The following is a 13,163-nucleotide window of genomic DNA, read 5'->3' on the forward strand; positions in this document are numbered from 1 at the left end:
AAAACGTACAGCATAAGTGAAAAACCATGTTAGTAGGAAATACACGCTTTATATGATAAAGTAAATTTATGTTAGCAAGGTAATATAAAGGTCTTCCCACATGATGGAAAAGGGTGCACAACCTTAAAGCTACAGTAACATGTATTTCTACCAAAAATTGAGAAGATATCACAAAGCCTATCACCAGAGGCTGTATTACTCACATACATGAATCAGAGGTACTTTTATTTGCCTATATTTATTCTTTTTTTTTGTATACAGTAATTTTCATAGACTTGCAGGGTGTATAGGAACATTGAAAGTTATATAGTATATCTTTATTATCTCCAGCTAAACTCTCCAAGCTGATGAGTAGCTGTGCTCCATTTCATCATTATCAATGAATGTAGAGGAGACAAGTGCAAGGACACTGTTTAGTACCACCAGACAGGAAGTTTGGACTCTCATCCAACCCAAATCTCACTGTGTTCAGAAGAAATGTAGAAGAATAAATCACCATCCGATTTGTCACAAACCTTATATATTAAAGCCGCTTTTTTGTTTCAGTTGGGTATCAGTATAGGTAAATCAGGTATCAATATACATTTATCTGACCATAAATTCTTGGCATGCCAAAGCCAGGTGAGGTTATGCAAAGCAGTTTTTATACATTGCTAGCACTTTTATTTGTAATCAAAACACAGATTTTCTCATATTATGATTTCTCCTACTGTGAATTTCTCTAGCCTCCACCCCCAGAGAAAAGAATAATAAAGTCCTAGTATTTACCATATGAAAGAAATTGTGGTCATGTGCTCCAAAGCACACAGTTCTTTTTCGAGGTCGCACTTGTCATGACTAAATTTATGCGATTTTTACATTTTATTTATTTTTGAGAGACAGAGAGAGAGAGACAGAGCACAAGCAGGGGACGGGCAGAGAGAGAGGGAGATACAGAATCTGAAGCAGGCTGCAGGCTCCGAGCCATTAGCACAGAGCCCGATGCGGGGCTGGAACCCATGAACGGTGAGATCATGACCCAAGCCGAAGTCAGTTGCTTAACCGACTGAGTCACCCAGGTGCCCCATATTTATGCTATTTTTAAATAAATGTCTGTCATTCTCATTGAAATGTAAGCTCCATGAGGGCAGATACCAAGTTTGCCTTGTTCATCAGCATATTCCCAGTAGCTAGCATGATATATGGCACACAGCAGGCTCTTTAAACCTAGAGAAGCAACAAATGCCCTTCAAAATCATTCTAGTCCAATACTCCTTATTTTAAGGATATGAAAATAGAGCCTATAAAAGTCATTCTTTTGGGAAATGACTTGTCCAAGATTGTACAACATGTTAATAACAAAGCCAGGATTATAACTCTGGATTCTTTATTGCCCATTCACATTCTCTATCCATTACAGCTTAGAGGTTCTTGTAACTAATATCCTGGGAAAACAACACTACTGATGAGTAGGGTACAGAAACATTTCTGATCTAAATATCTTTTGGTTGGCTGCCTGGCTCCCAGTGTTCTTTACCAGTTGGAACACAGAAACCCTCCTATAAATATGCCTGGTTTATACACACTTGATGCAGGGCTCCAAGAACAAAACCCAAAACAGGATTCTACAGCCATAGCAAACAGCCAATTTATTCACTCCTATGAGGGTCAAGTTTTACCGAGGCCAAGCCACGGGATGTCAGCTGAACGTCTATGGTTCAGCTACTACTAAAGCAAATATTGTGCTAAGCAGAGCTTCAATTTGTATGGCTTTTTCATTTTATTATGGGGTTTCTTTAAAGCAAATATTCAAAAACTAGAATTTCTCCAAGCACATGAAAAAAGTAAATGTAAATTTTCGGGAAGCAACAAAGGTGACTTAAAATTAGATTATGGTTAGGGGCGCCTGGGTGGCGCAGTCGGTTAGGCGTCCGACTTCAGCCAGGTCACGATCTCGCGGTCTGTGAGTTCGAGCCCCGTGTCGGGCTCTGGGCTGATGGCTCAGAGCCTGGAGCCTGTTTCTGATTCTGTGTCTCCCTCTCTCTCTGCCCCTCGCCCGTTCATGCTCTGTCTCTCTCTGTCCCAAAAATAAATAAACGTTGAAAAAAAAAATTTTTTTTAAAAAAAAATTAGATTATGGTGATGGTTGCCCAACTCTATAAATTTATTTAATTTTTTTTAATTCATACACTTAAAATGGGTAAGTATTATAAATTATGCTTCAATAAAACTGTTAAAAAATAAGTGTAAAAATGAGGGGTGCCTGGGTGGCTCTGTCGGTTACGTGTCTGACTTCAGCTCAGGTCACGATCTCACAATTCCTGAGTTTGAGCCCCGAGTCAGGATCTGTGCTGACAGTGTGGAGCCTGGAGCCCTCTTCGAGTTCTGTCTCTCCCTTCTCTGCCCCTCCTCTAGCCCTGCTCACACACTCCCAGCCTCCCTCTCTCTCTCTCTCTGTCTCAAAAATAAATAAACATTTAAAAAAAATAAGTGTGAAAATGAGTCAGACAGTTAAAGCACTTCTTTTAGAAAACATGTGTTATCAAAACTGTAAAGACATATCTCATACTCTTTTAATCCCAAATTCTAACCACTTCAATCATGGTTTACCTACAAGGTCAAAAGTTTTTCCTTCAAATTTGGTAAAAACAATTTATTAGACTAATATAAATATCTATAAAGAACCAATCTCCATTGATATAGCACTAAGAGATACTGACTCATTTTGATTATCTGCATGAATGATCTGCAGATATATTTGCTTAACTAACCATAGTATTCTAATCCAAAACCTGCCATTAACTAGCCTTTGGGTTTTGAACAAGTTATATACAACTCCAGGGCTAAGTTTTCCCACCTACATCATGCGTCCCCATGGACCAGGTTAGAGTTAAGTAGTGCATAATATATTAAAAAGAATAATAACTATTATCTAATGAATAACCACTAAAATGTCACACTTTATGCAAATTATCAACTTCTGAGGAAGGTAGTATATGACACTTTTTTGTGGATGAGGAACCTGGAATATAGAGAAGGTCCCACAGTTACTTAGTAGTAGACCCAAGATTCCAGTCCTGTCCAGCCCAAAACCTATATTCATTCTCTATTGCTTATTAGACTTTGTGATTTTGATTTTGTCAGATGTGGGCATGAATCGTGACCCTGCCTTTACTATGCTAAGTTAGTCACCTTCTCTGTGTCCAGTTTCTTCATCTGTAAATATGAGATTAGTAGCACTTAACTCCCAAGGTTGTTGGGAAGATTAAATAAGAGTGCTTCCCCTACAATTACAAACCATTCAATAATAGTCTTTCCCATCCCTTTTCCACAAAAGTTCTTTCCTGTGTTAAAAAAAAAAAACAAAAAATCTATAAATTCTACGACTTCCTTGTAGCCTACCTGGATAAACTTCACTGGGACTGAGTTCTATCAAAAGCAATTAAAGTGAACACAAACAACAGGGCATTGGCCCTTTGCTATCAGTCCTTGGCTCTGTGACGGAAACTGTCAACAAGAGTGTCAACTTCAAGGGGTGGGCATGTGTCCACAGGAACTGAGCTGAGGTCACAGACTTGTCTCACTCTGCCCTACAAACAGATGTCTGGGTGACAACTCTTAGTCACCGCAAACCAGGGTTAAAGCCAAACCAGGTGGGAAGCTCCATATCTCCTTTCTAATCCTCCGGGCCAGGCCATTCATTCCCTAAGACAATACCTCACTAACCATAATTCAAAATAACTTGTTTCCTCCCAGGATACTATGTTCAAAATAATGCCTTTATTTTGATGATGTCTGATTATTCCGCAAACTAAAAAAATACTATAGCATTTCTATAATAGTGATTTGTCAGCAAGAAACATGTTTGATTCCATGTCTTAGATTGTACACCTTCAAATGTCTACCTCTTCATTACATCTGGTGAAAACTGATGTAATGTGGAGCTCTAGTGGTGGCAAGAAAGTAAAGCAGCCATTAGTGAGAACCAACAAAAGGCCAAGGAAATCACCAATTCATCATTTATTTGTGTGTTCTTAGGGTAAAATCACCATTTATTATGAAGTTAATATGTTAAGAAAAAAACGTTTCAAAACGATGTTCCAAGATAATATAAGGTGCCCTCTAAATGTAATGGCTTTCCTCCAGATTACAAATTAGACCTCAATAACTAACTTGCATCAAACATCAAGAAGCAGATTTAACTACAAAAAACAACTGAGTGCTGCGGTTGTCGCTTTTCTAAATTTTACCAAGTTCACTAAGAATCCTATTAATTAAACAGGTTTGTTTTTCACACAGCTAACAAGAATACTACATACAGAAAATGCAGGGTCTAAGTGGTATGATCAGTGAAGTCCTGTACCAACTGTCTTGGGAATTTAAATAATCTCTACAGGCTGATGAGGTTGTTGGAAGTTAATTCCTGCACTAGAAAAGTGCCTTCCTTGAATTTCTGACTTCTGAGGTCTTTCCCAACTGAAAGAAACCAAGAATGAAATCTCCAATGTCAAACATTAACTCTTTGTTTTCTTGTTATCTAATGTGTATATCTTCTCAATTGAAACAAACAAACCAGCTCGGTTATGGTCAACAATGCAGCAGAACATAAATGGTAAAATTTTCATGATGTACAACCAGGAGCTAACATTTGAAACTTCTAATCATGGTGCCCGGTTTAGTTGTATCAAAACACGTTCTCGTGAGAAAAAAAAAAATCCAGAATATGAAAAAACACAGGAACTAGCCTTTCTGAATATCAGTATCATCTAAAGTATCATGTTCCTGAAAATTAAAGAAAAGGTAACAGACTCATTTTTCCATAGTGATGATGAAAAAAATGAAAACGCTTGTAAATGCATTAACAACATTTATCTGGAATAAAAATCTCAAAACTTATGGGAGCTTTTCATGGCTTATATCAGCTGAATCCGCTAGAGGTTTTCCAGTAGACAAATTCCAATGCCTCCCAAACTGTTAGACCCATAGATGACTGACTACCGAGCCTCAGAGATCTGTGAATGAAGATTTAATGATTACATAGGAGTTTCTATTCACGGATGTCTCTCTTCTCCATCCTTCTATTAATATGCTGTCATTAAAACAGTTCCCTAAAGCTACACAGAAAAATGAAAAGACAGAACAGCCTTTTCTGAGAAGTCATCAAGAATGCAATAGTTCATAATAAGAAGCTCAAGATAAAGAATTTTATTTTCTTTCAGTCCTCATCATTAGCTGTAGGATAGGAGAGAGAACCTTTTTGATAGAAAAGAATAAAAGCAGGTGAGGAGGTTAGGGTAATTTACTAACATAACCGTATGTCAAAGGGAACAAATGGAGATCTGTACTAATGCAGTATGAGCCACCAGGGAATTCAGAATCTAACATGTTCTGCAGTCCTTTTCACCACAGACATTAAAACTGAATAAAAAGGAAGAATATTTTTCAAATCTGTGAATCTAAAAACTTAGTCTTTGTATGCCATCTTGCTTGTATTTTTCTTGGTGATTATCTTTATCTCCTTTGCTTTCCCCTAACAGGCCTTGGTATGCTGCTTAAAATAATATTTGGGGCTTTATTTGCCATTCTTTTGACTGAGACATGTTGATTTTATTAAAGTAAGTTGGGCCTGCATTCTTTCTTTACTATTATTACAGGTAGACTTGACAGATACAGGACTTTTGTTTTAAAAATACTCTGCTATGGAGGAAACCTTGTTAAAAAATAAGTTCCATTTTACCTGCTGGGCAGTTGCACTCTGAAGGTGCTTCTCTTGCGATTCTTATTTTAGCCATATGTTCATAGGATCTCTGTAGGAAAAGAAGAGGTATTGTCATCAGTAGCATTGTGGAGAAACAGATTCTTTAGGAACTCTCTGGCCATATGCTTGATTTACCAGCATTTGATAGCCTGCATAACTAACATTTACATATGTACTTGGACTTTAGTCAAAAGGTAACAGTACCCAAGCCCTAAAAAAAGAAATGACTTCTGACACCGTGTCAAGACTGCTGGACTTGTACAACATCTTTCTCCATTCTTCATCTACCACCACCCTCCACTTTCTCCCTCAGCTCAAGCACATGCAGTCAATGCCAAAACCTGGCTTTACCATGCTGGAGTTTTAGGTAACCTATGGGTTTTAAAACACCCAATATTGTGTACATGAAGGTCAACTGTTTATCACGTCATGCTGCAACTACTGCCACACAGCCTCTCTGTCGGAAGAGCAAGTTCCAGAAAACCCCCTAACTCTAGTCTAATGCCACCCCTGGTTTGATAAACGTAACCTAGATTCCTTTCAACTCGCAACTGCAATGGTGCTGCATGCATAAACACCCCCGCCACTGCATCCTTTATAAAAAAAAAAAAATAATAAGCTACATTTTTTTCTTTTCAAACATTAAATATGAAAACATTTAATGTGTGAAATGATCAATTTAAAATCACATATAGGTTTACTTCATTTTTAAGAGCGATTACCATTTGTGTATTAATAACACCTATGGCACGAACCTTCTTATAATATATGAAGGACCTAACAGATGTTAGCTTTGCAAGGAATATTCTCCAAAAAATTGGAAAAGATTAGTATGTCACTCTAGAAAACTAAAAAGAGATAAAATGCCACGCTGCCTTTCTGGCCACCCTTCCCTCTTTCAGTCTTCCATATATGTTTAGCATGCAAACATTAAGAGTGAGGGAAGATGATAGAGACAGAGAGTGTGATATCAAAGGATGTGCATATACAAATAATAGGCTACAGTGAGCATAAATGGTCGCCTAGCGTATGCACACCCAGCCACACCAAGTATGCATACAGTAAGGGTAGAGGCTGATCGTGTACACAGAATCACGCCTGTGCAAGACATTATCCACGTGCAAAATACCCCAGCCTTTCACACCTGAGCCAGAAGTTCCTCCACTTTCTCTTGCACCACTGCTTTGAGCTGATCCAGGCGATCAGGGAGCAGATGAATGGAAGGGTCCCCTTTTGCGGATTCGAGAGCAGCGATCCTCGCCTGGAGGTCGTTGGTTTTCACCCCAAGGTACAGACAAGACATCAGGGCCACCACTGAGAGAAGGGCCGCCAGGGAGGTGCACGGCGGCACGGTCCAGGCACAACGCTGCCTCGGGTCCTCGGAGCCTGGCTCCCGGCCCCCACCTTTCCCCGCATGCTTCTTCACCAGCATCGTGGAGGGATCAGCTGCCTCGGCTTCGCCTCCCACTCTCTACCACTTCCAAGAATCTTGAAAGGAAAGAAAAAGGACGATTCCTCCAAAAGTTCAGTCTGGGTGGCTGCACAACTAGTTGGCGGAGATCGAGTCGGGGCACGGAGATGGAGCTCCGCTTTCCTCAGCGCCGAGACCAGCGGTCGTGGACCATCCTCTCCGCTCTCTTCTCTCCCCCCAGCTGGGAGTGAAAAGCACCCTCAGTCTGGGGACTGGTGGCAAAAAAGGTTAAAACCGGAATGAAACCCACCGGGATGGCCCTCCTAGCCCCTCAGAGGACGAACACCTCAGAAAGGGTCCTCGACAGCGCCCGCCCAGGCTCCAAGGGGACTGCGCGAGAGGCACAGCGAGGGGCCGCCGCTCGCCCTCGCCACCGAGCACCCGACCTGTTGCGTCTCTGTTAGTTTGCCTTATTTCTGCCTATTCAGTGTTTTTCCGCACGCCGACCTGTTTCCTACCTACATTCAGTTCCAGGCAGAAAGGCTGAGAGAAACCGCGAGAGCGCAGCGCAAAAGGGGTGGCTAAGGGGGAAAGGAGACAGGAAAACGAAATAACCCAAAGAGCAAATTCGAGGGGCGAGGCTGAAGTCGCGGCTGCACGAAGTATCTCCGCAGCCTCGCGGGTGCGAGCCTTATATACCCTTCGGGATGCTCGTGTGTGAGTGTGTGCGTGTGTGTGCGCGCGCGCTCCGAGCACGACGTCCCTCCCCCGACCCCCTCCCGGCGCCCGGCCTCCAGCCCCGGGCTCCCGCAGCATTGCGCCCCCTTCCAAAGCCCGGGCAGAAGCCCGCCTCATTAGCATAATGTATTCACCTTCGCCCAGCGGGCGGGCTCCGCCGGAGACCCTCCAAGGGGGCGGAGAGCTCGGAGGGAGCTGAGCGGGAGGTCTGTATTAGCATAACACATGCAAATAGCGGAAGCGGCCACCGTGATTGGAGGGGAGCCTGGCGACCCCTCCCCCTCCACGGAGTAACTTCAGCGTCCCCTAAGGCCGCATCTCCCGCCTGGGCCAGGGGCCGGAGCGGGGTCTACGTGGGGAAGGCGGCAACTTTGGCTTATCCTGACTCGGCCCAGCGCCCCGTCTTTATCCCTGTTAAATATGGAGAAATGGCCTCCAGGAGGGAAGAAGTGAAGCAGAAAGCTCTAGCTCTCCAGATCCTCGCTCAAAAGCAGTGGCCGGAGCTATTGCGAGTTCGCTCCTGTGCAACCTTTCCCCCCGCCTCCCTCGCTTTCCCACATGCCCAGAGGCGGAGTGTCTGACTGAGGTAAATGTCCCCACTTCCCTTCTCTTCCCACGGCCACGCTGCTGTCTCCGACAGGGGGAAGTTTTCTTTCCCCTCCCCCAGTTTCCTTCTGTCTTGATGGGGCTGGGTCTCCTCCCCGCTCGGTGCTCCTAGTCTGTACTAGGGTGCTAATGCGTTTTCCTGATTCCCCGTTTTGTGGGATTGTAAGAGGGAGCGTGGAAGTACATACAGTTCTCAGGATTTAGGAAAGGACTGAAGAATGCGGTCAATTTTTCCTTTTACCTGACTCTCCTCCCTCTGGATCAAATTACAAGTTCTCTAATGGGATTTTTGAAAGTAGGTAATAAGTAGCATTTTACATCTAATTGACTTTGGGGGGGGGGTAATCTCACCTTTTACTCCAAAAAGTCCCTTATCTCCTCCTCCCCATGGGAAATACCATATATTTTTCTTATTCTTCTTAATCAAGCTGATATCAGGTCGATGCTCATTAATGTGAAAACCAAGGAAATACTGCACTGAGCTGATCTTTCACAAATGTAAAGAATGTTGCCAAGGTAGAATGCAGGGTAAAGATGTTTCAACATCATTTGATGGCAGATACAGGAATGAAAAAAGTAGGGGATGCAACAGACACAACATAGGAGGAAAACAGTGAATTGTGCTGTAAAATCAAAACATAATTCCTTACATTCGTATTACAGAGTAGTTCTCAAAGGATGGTCCCACATGGGCAACATCTTCAACTGAGAGTTTATGAAAATTTCAAATTCAGGGACCCCTCCCTGCATCTACTAACTCAGAAACGACTACTATTAATGAATCAGAAACACAAATCTGTCTTGTAAGGAGCCCTCCTAGTGATTTTGTTACAAACTTAAGTTTGAGAACCACTGGAGTAACACTTTACAAAAATTTTTTAAGTAAATTTTTTCATTTGAAACTCATAACCCTCTGATGCCAGTAAGGAATTATTGGCCCCATTTTATATGTAAGGAAACAATTTTCAAGTTACATGTAGTCGTGATGAAACGTGTTTCCAAGTAATGGCACCCAAGGAATAGGTACAAATTTGTTTAACATGTCAAGTCTTTCTGATTTTCCAGTTACCTCTCTAAACCATTCCTTAGCCTCCTTTGCAGGCATTTCCTTCTGCCTGTTCTCTAAATGTTGGTGCTTCTTACGTCTTTATCTTATACCATCTTCTAACTCTGTACACAATCTCCAATAGTGCTCTCAATTACCATCCATAAACTGAAAAGTAATAACTTTATTTGCAAGCCCAAACCTCTTTCCCAAGCCTCAGACCCATAAAGCTAACTGCATGTTTGCTAATTCCACTTGGATGTCTCACAAGCAATTCAACTTAATCTGCATCCTACCTCCAAACCCTACGAACCCTACGTTTTTCTTGGTTTTCCATTTCAGTAAATGGAGCTGCCATCCATCCAGTGTCCCCAAGCCAAAATACCACTAAATAACCCTTGATTTCTTCCTTGCCCCTACCTCAATTCCTTCAATACTTTCTATTGTCCTTAGGGTGGAAATAATATGCATTACCAATCACCACCTGGTGTCTGTTATCTCACCTTCCTCATTGCTCATCTTCCCCCTCACGTTCTCTATGCCAGTTTCTCTAATGAAAGTATGGAGACAGAGAATGAAGAACTTTCTTTAGAGTAAGGCACCACTCTTTTGAAATTTCAGTAGAAAGGCCATTTTATGTGTTGACCAATGTTGTCGGTAGGTCACATAATTCAGATGATGAAGTATTCTTATATCATGCTTTATGGAATTTGGCCATGAGAAGGTACATTAACAATTCTCCCAAGCTCTCAGAACTGTTAGATCTCAGTAGAGAGATAATCAAGTTGGTATTTTGTGGATTTGGGATCTTTAGTCAGAGGATTAGTCTTGCTTTATTTCTTTGGTGGGCACAATACCCCAGAAATGTACCAGTCATTAGCCCTTAATATTTCAAAACCCAGCAGATTCTCTGCATCGATATCAGAGAATACATAGATCAAGAAAGCTCCAGTGATCTAAACCCATATTGTTCTGTAAATTCATCAGAGCAGAGGTGTTGTTTTGGTTCCTATGTGGAAAAGGATTCAAAAAAGTAAAAATAGCACTAAAAATGGTACAGTCCATCTGACTCCAATTTACCTAAGACTGATATCAGTAGTAAGAAAAAGTAAGCAGCTGGTTGCACAATAGGTATGCGATTGAAAGATTAATGGACCCCTAAAGATGTCCACATACTATTCCCCAAAATCTGTAAATGAGGAATGTCTGGATTTGCAGATGTGATCAGGTTAAGAATCTTGGGGAGATTTTCTTCTACCATGTGTAGCCCCAGTGTAACTACGGTGTAACCCACAAGTGTCGTTATAAAAGAGAGACAGAGCTTAAGCATAAGGATTCTTATAAGAGGTGACTCCATTGTAGCCACAAGTGTCCTAATAAGAGAGAGACAAAGTCTCATAGTGAGAGGAGATGTGATCGCAGAAGTACAGGCCAGGGTGATATGAATACTAGCTTTGAAGATGGAAGCAAAAGAATATGGACTGTCCCTAGAAGCTGAAAAAGTCAAGGATCGAATTCTTCCCCTAGAGCCTCCAGAAAGAATGCAGCCTTACTAACCCCTTGATTTTAGAACTTCTGATCATCACAACTATAATTAATACGTTTGTATTGTTCAATACCCTGAGTTTCTGGTAATTTATTACAACAACAATAGGATGCTTATGGAATCTCAGGCCCCTCAAAAAATCAGTCTTCATCTGCTACAGCATCATAAGCACTGTTATAACCACCATATTGCCCTATAACTCAAGCAGGCCCTGTAATAACAATCTCTGTCAAATATTTGTGTATTTCTGTTTTACTGACATGCCCACTGGGAAAGAATTGGACATATATGCCTTTTCCCATGACATGTAAAATTAGGATGCCCCTATTGAAGCGTATAAAACTGAGTAAAGTATGTTCTATTTCTTTGACGTGTCCCATTGGTGCAACTCAAAAACAATAAACGAGTCAAATTGTACAGCTGCTCTCATCTCTCCTCCTGACTAACATTAGCCTAGCCAGGACCATGACCCAGGACTCGACATTACTGCTAGCACTACTGTCACCAATCTCCAGGCCCCTGAAGAAAAGAAATAAACAGACTTCTGACAAAGAAACATGGCAGGAAGTTGAAGTGAGAAAGAAGGTGACCAGGAGAAAAACAAAATAAAGAGAAAAAATTAAGAAGATAGAAGAAAAGAGCTTTCTAAGTAGGTAGAAGTGTTAATTTTTTTTTTTAGAAAATGCATAATCTGCTCCTATTGGCCTCTAAGAGGCTGATCGGTAGAGGATATATGAGATGGAGGTGAACTAATACATTCTCAAAAGTTTGATGTCTTATGTGTACTTAGAAAGATTCTCTGAGGGGCGCCTGGGTGGCGCAGTCGGTTAAGCGTCCGACTTCAGCCAGGTCACGATCTCGCGGTCTGTGAGTTCGAGCCCCGCGTCAGGCTCTGGGCTGATGGCTCAGAGCCTGGAGCCTGTTTCTGATTCTGTGTCTCCCTCTCTCTCTGCTCCTCCCCTGTACATGCTCTGTCTCTCTCTGTCCCAAAAAAAATAAATAAAAAAAAATTTAAAAAAAAAAAAAAAAAAAAGATTCTCTGAGCAAAATAAATAGCTGGAATAATCATGTTATGCTGGTGTTAGATATTAATTACATGACAGAAAAATATTTCACTTGGTTAGAAAATATCTTTTAGCACCACTCATTTTTAAGGTTAATTAGGTTCCTAAAACCTCAATTTTAACCAAAGTTCACCACCACAGTTCTCCAACAGAAGTGAATGTATGAGGGGATCTGTGGCCATCATTGCACACCCACAACCACCCGCTGTGTACCTTAATAAAGAAAATGGGAGAATAAATTGTGTGTTGTACTGAACATGCTATTTCATAAACTTCAGATGAGAATATGCTCTCAGAGAAACATCTTTTAAGAAGACAAAGTTTCCCAAATAGAATGGAGTAGGCAGTGAAGTGAATTTAAAAGATGCAGTTCTCCCACAGCCAGGCAAATTTCAATAAATCACAAACAAATTATAAATATCTTTAGGAGCAGAAGAGCAGAAAAGTAGGATTTGGCTCTCAGTGACAGGCTGAAAAATTCCCTTTCAGACAGATCAAGGAACTGATCCCATTTACACAAGCCTGGTTAAGCAAGGGGTTTATGACGGGTATGAATCCAATAATCTAGATAATACAGTTCCTTCATAATCCCATTCCTGTCTGCAGAGTCAGTTTTGTTTGTTGTTTTGTTTTTGTTTTGTTTCATTTGGAGGGAGGAGAGGAACTTTTTTTCAAACCTTAAATAACAAGATAATGACCCCACTTAATAGATTTCCCCCAAAATTTGCTGATTTAATTGCTAATTCTATCAAAAGCAACTTTTCAGTGAATTTACCAAATCGACATTTTGTTGTAATGCTGTGTGGATAGAACATGTTGGTAGCATTGATTCAGATCATGGTTACAAGTACAGATTCTAAGGCCAGACTGCCTGGTTCATAACCCACCTCTGCCATTGAATAGTTGTGTGACTGTGGATAAATTACTTACACTTCTCTGTGCCTCAGTTTTCTCACCTACAAAATACATATAGTAATACTCTTTTGCAGTGAGTAAATGGGATGATATGTGTAAAG

The 13,163-nt window shown here is 41.1% G+C and overlaps 1 protein-coding gene across 1 annotated transcript in view; it reads right to left on the reverse strand.

Moving 5' to 3' along the window:
- The window catches only part of COL25A1 (collagen type XXV alpha 1 chain), a 451,340-nt gene extending 444,171 nt beyond the window's left edge, over positions 1-7,169 (reverse strand). Inside the window, exons 1-2 of the mRNA XM_047090485.1 lie at positions 6,882-7,169; positions 5,717-5,786 (exon numbers count right to left, since the gene is read on the reverse strand). Coding sequence (XP_046946441.1) covers positions 5,717-5,786; positions 6,882-7,169 — 358 coding nt within the window. The remainder of the gene's footprint in view (positions 1-5,716; positions 5,787-6,881) is intronic.
- Positions 7,170-13,163: the final 5,994 nt, after the last annotated feature.

This window comes from Lynx rufus, unplaced genomic scaffold (assembly GCF_022079265.1).
Source record: "Lynx rufus isolate CCGP_SWC_20201006 ecotype Redwood Valley unplaced genomic scaffold, mLynRuf1.p SCAF_3, whole genome shotgun sequence".
Lineage (NCBI taxonomy): Eukaryota > Metazoa > Chordata > Mammalia > Carnivora > Felidae > Lynx > Lynx rufus.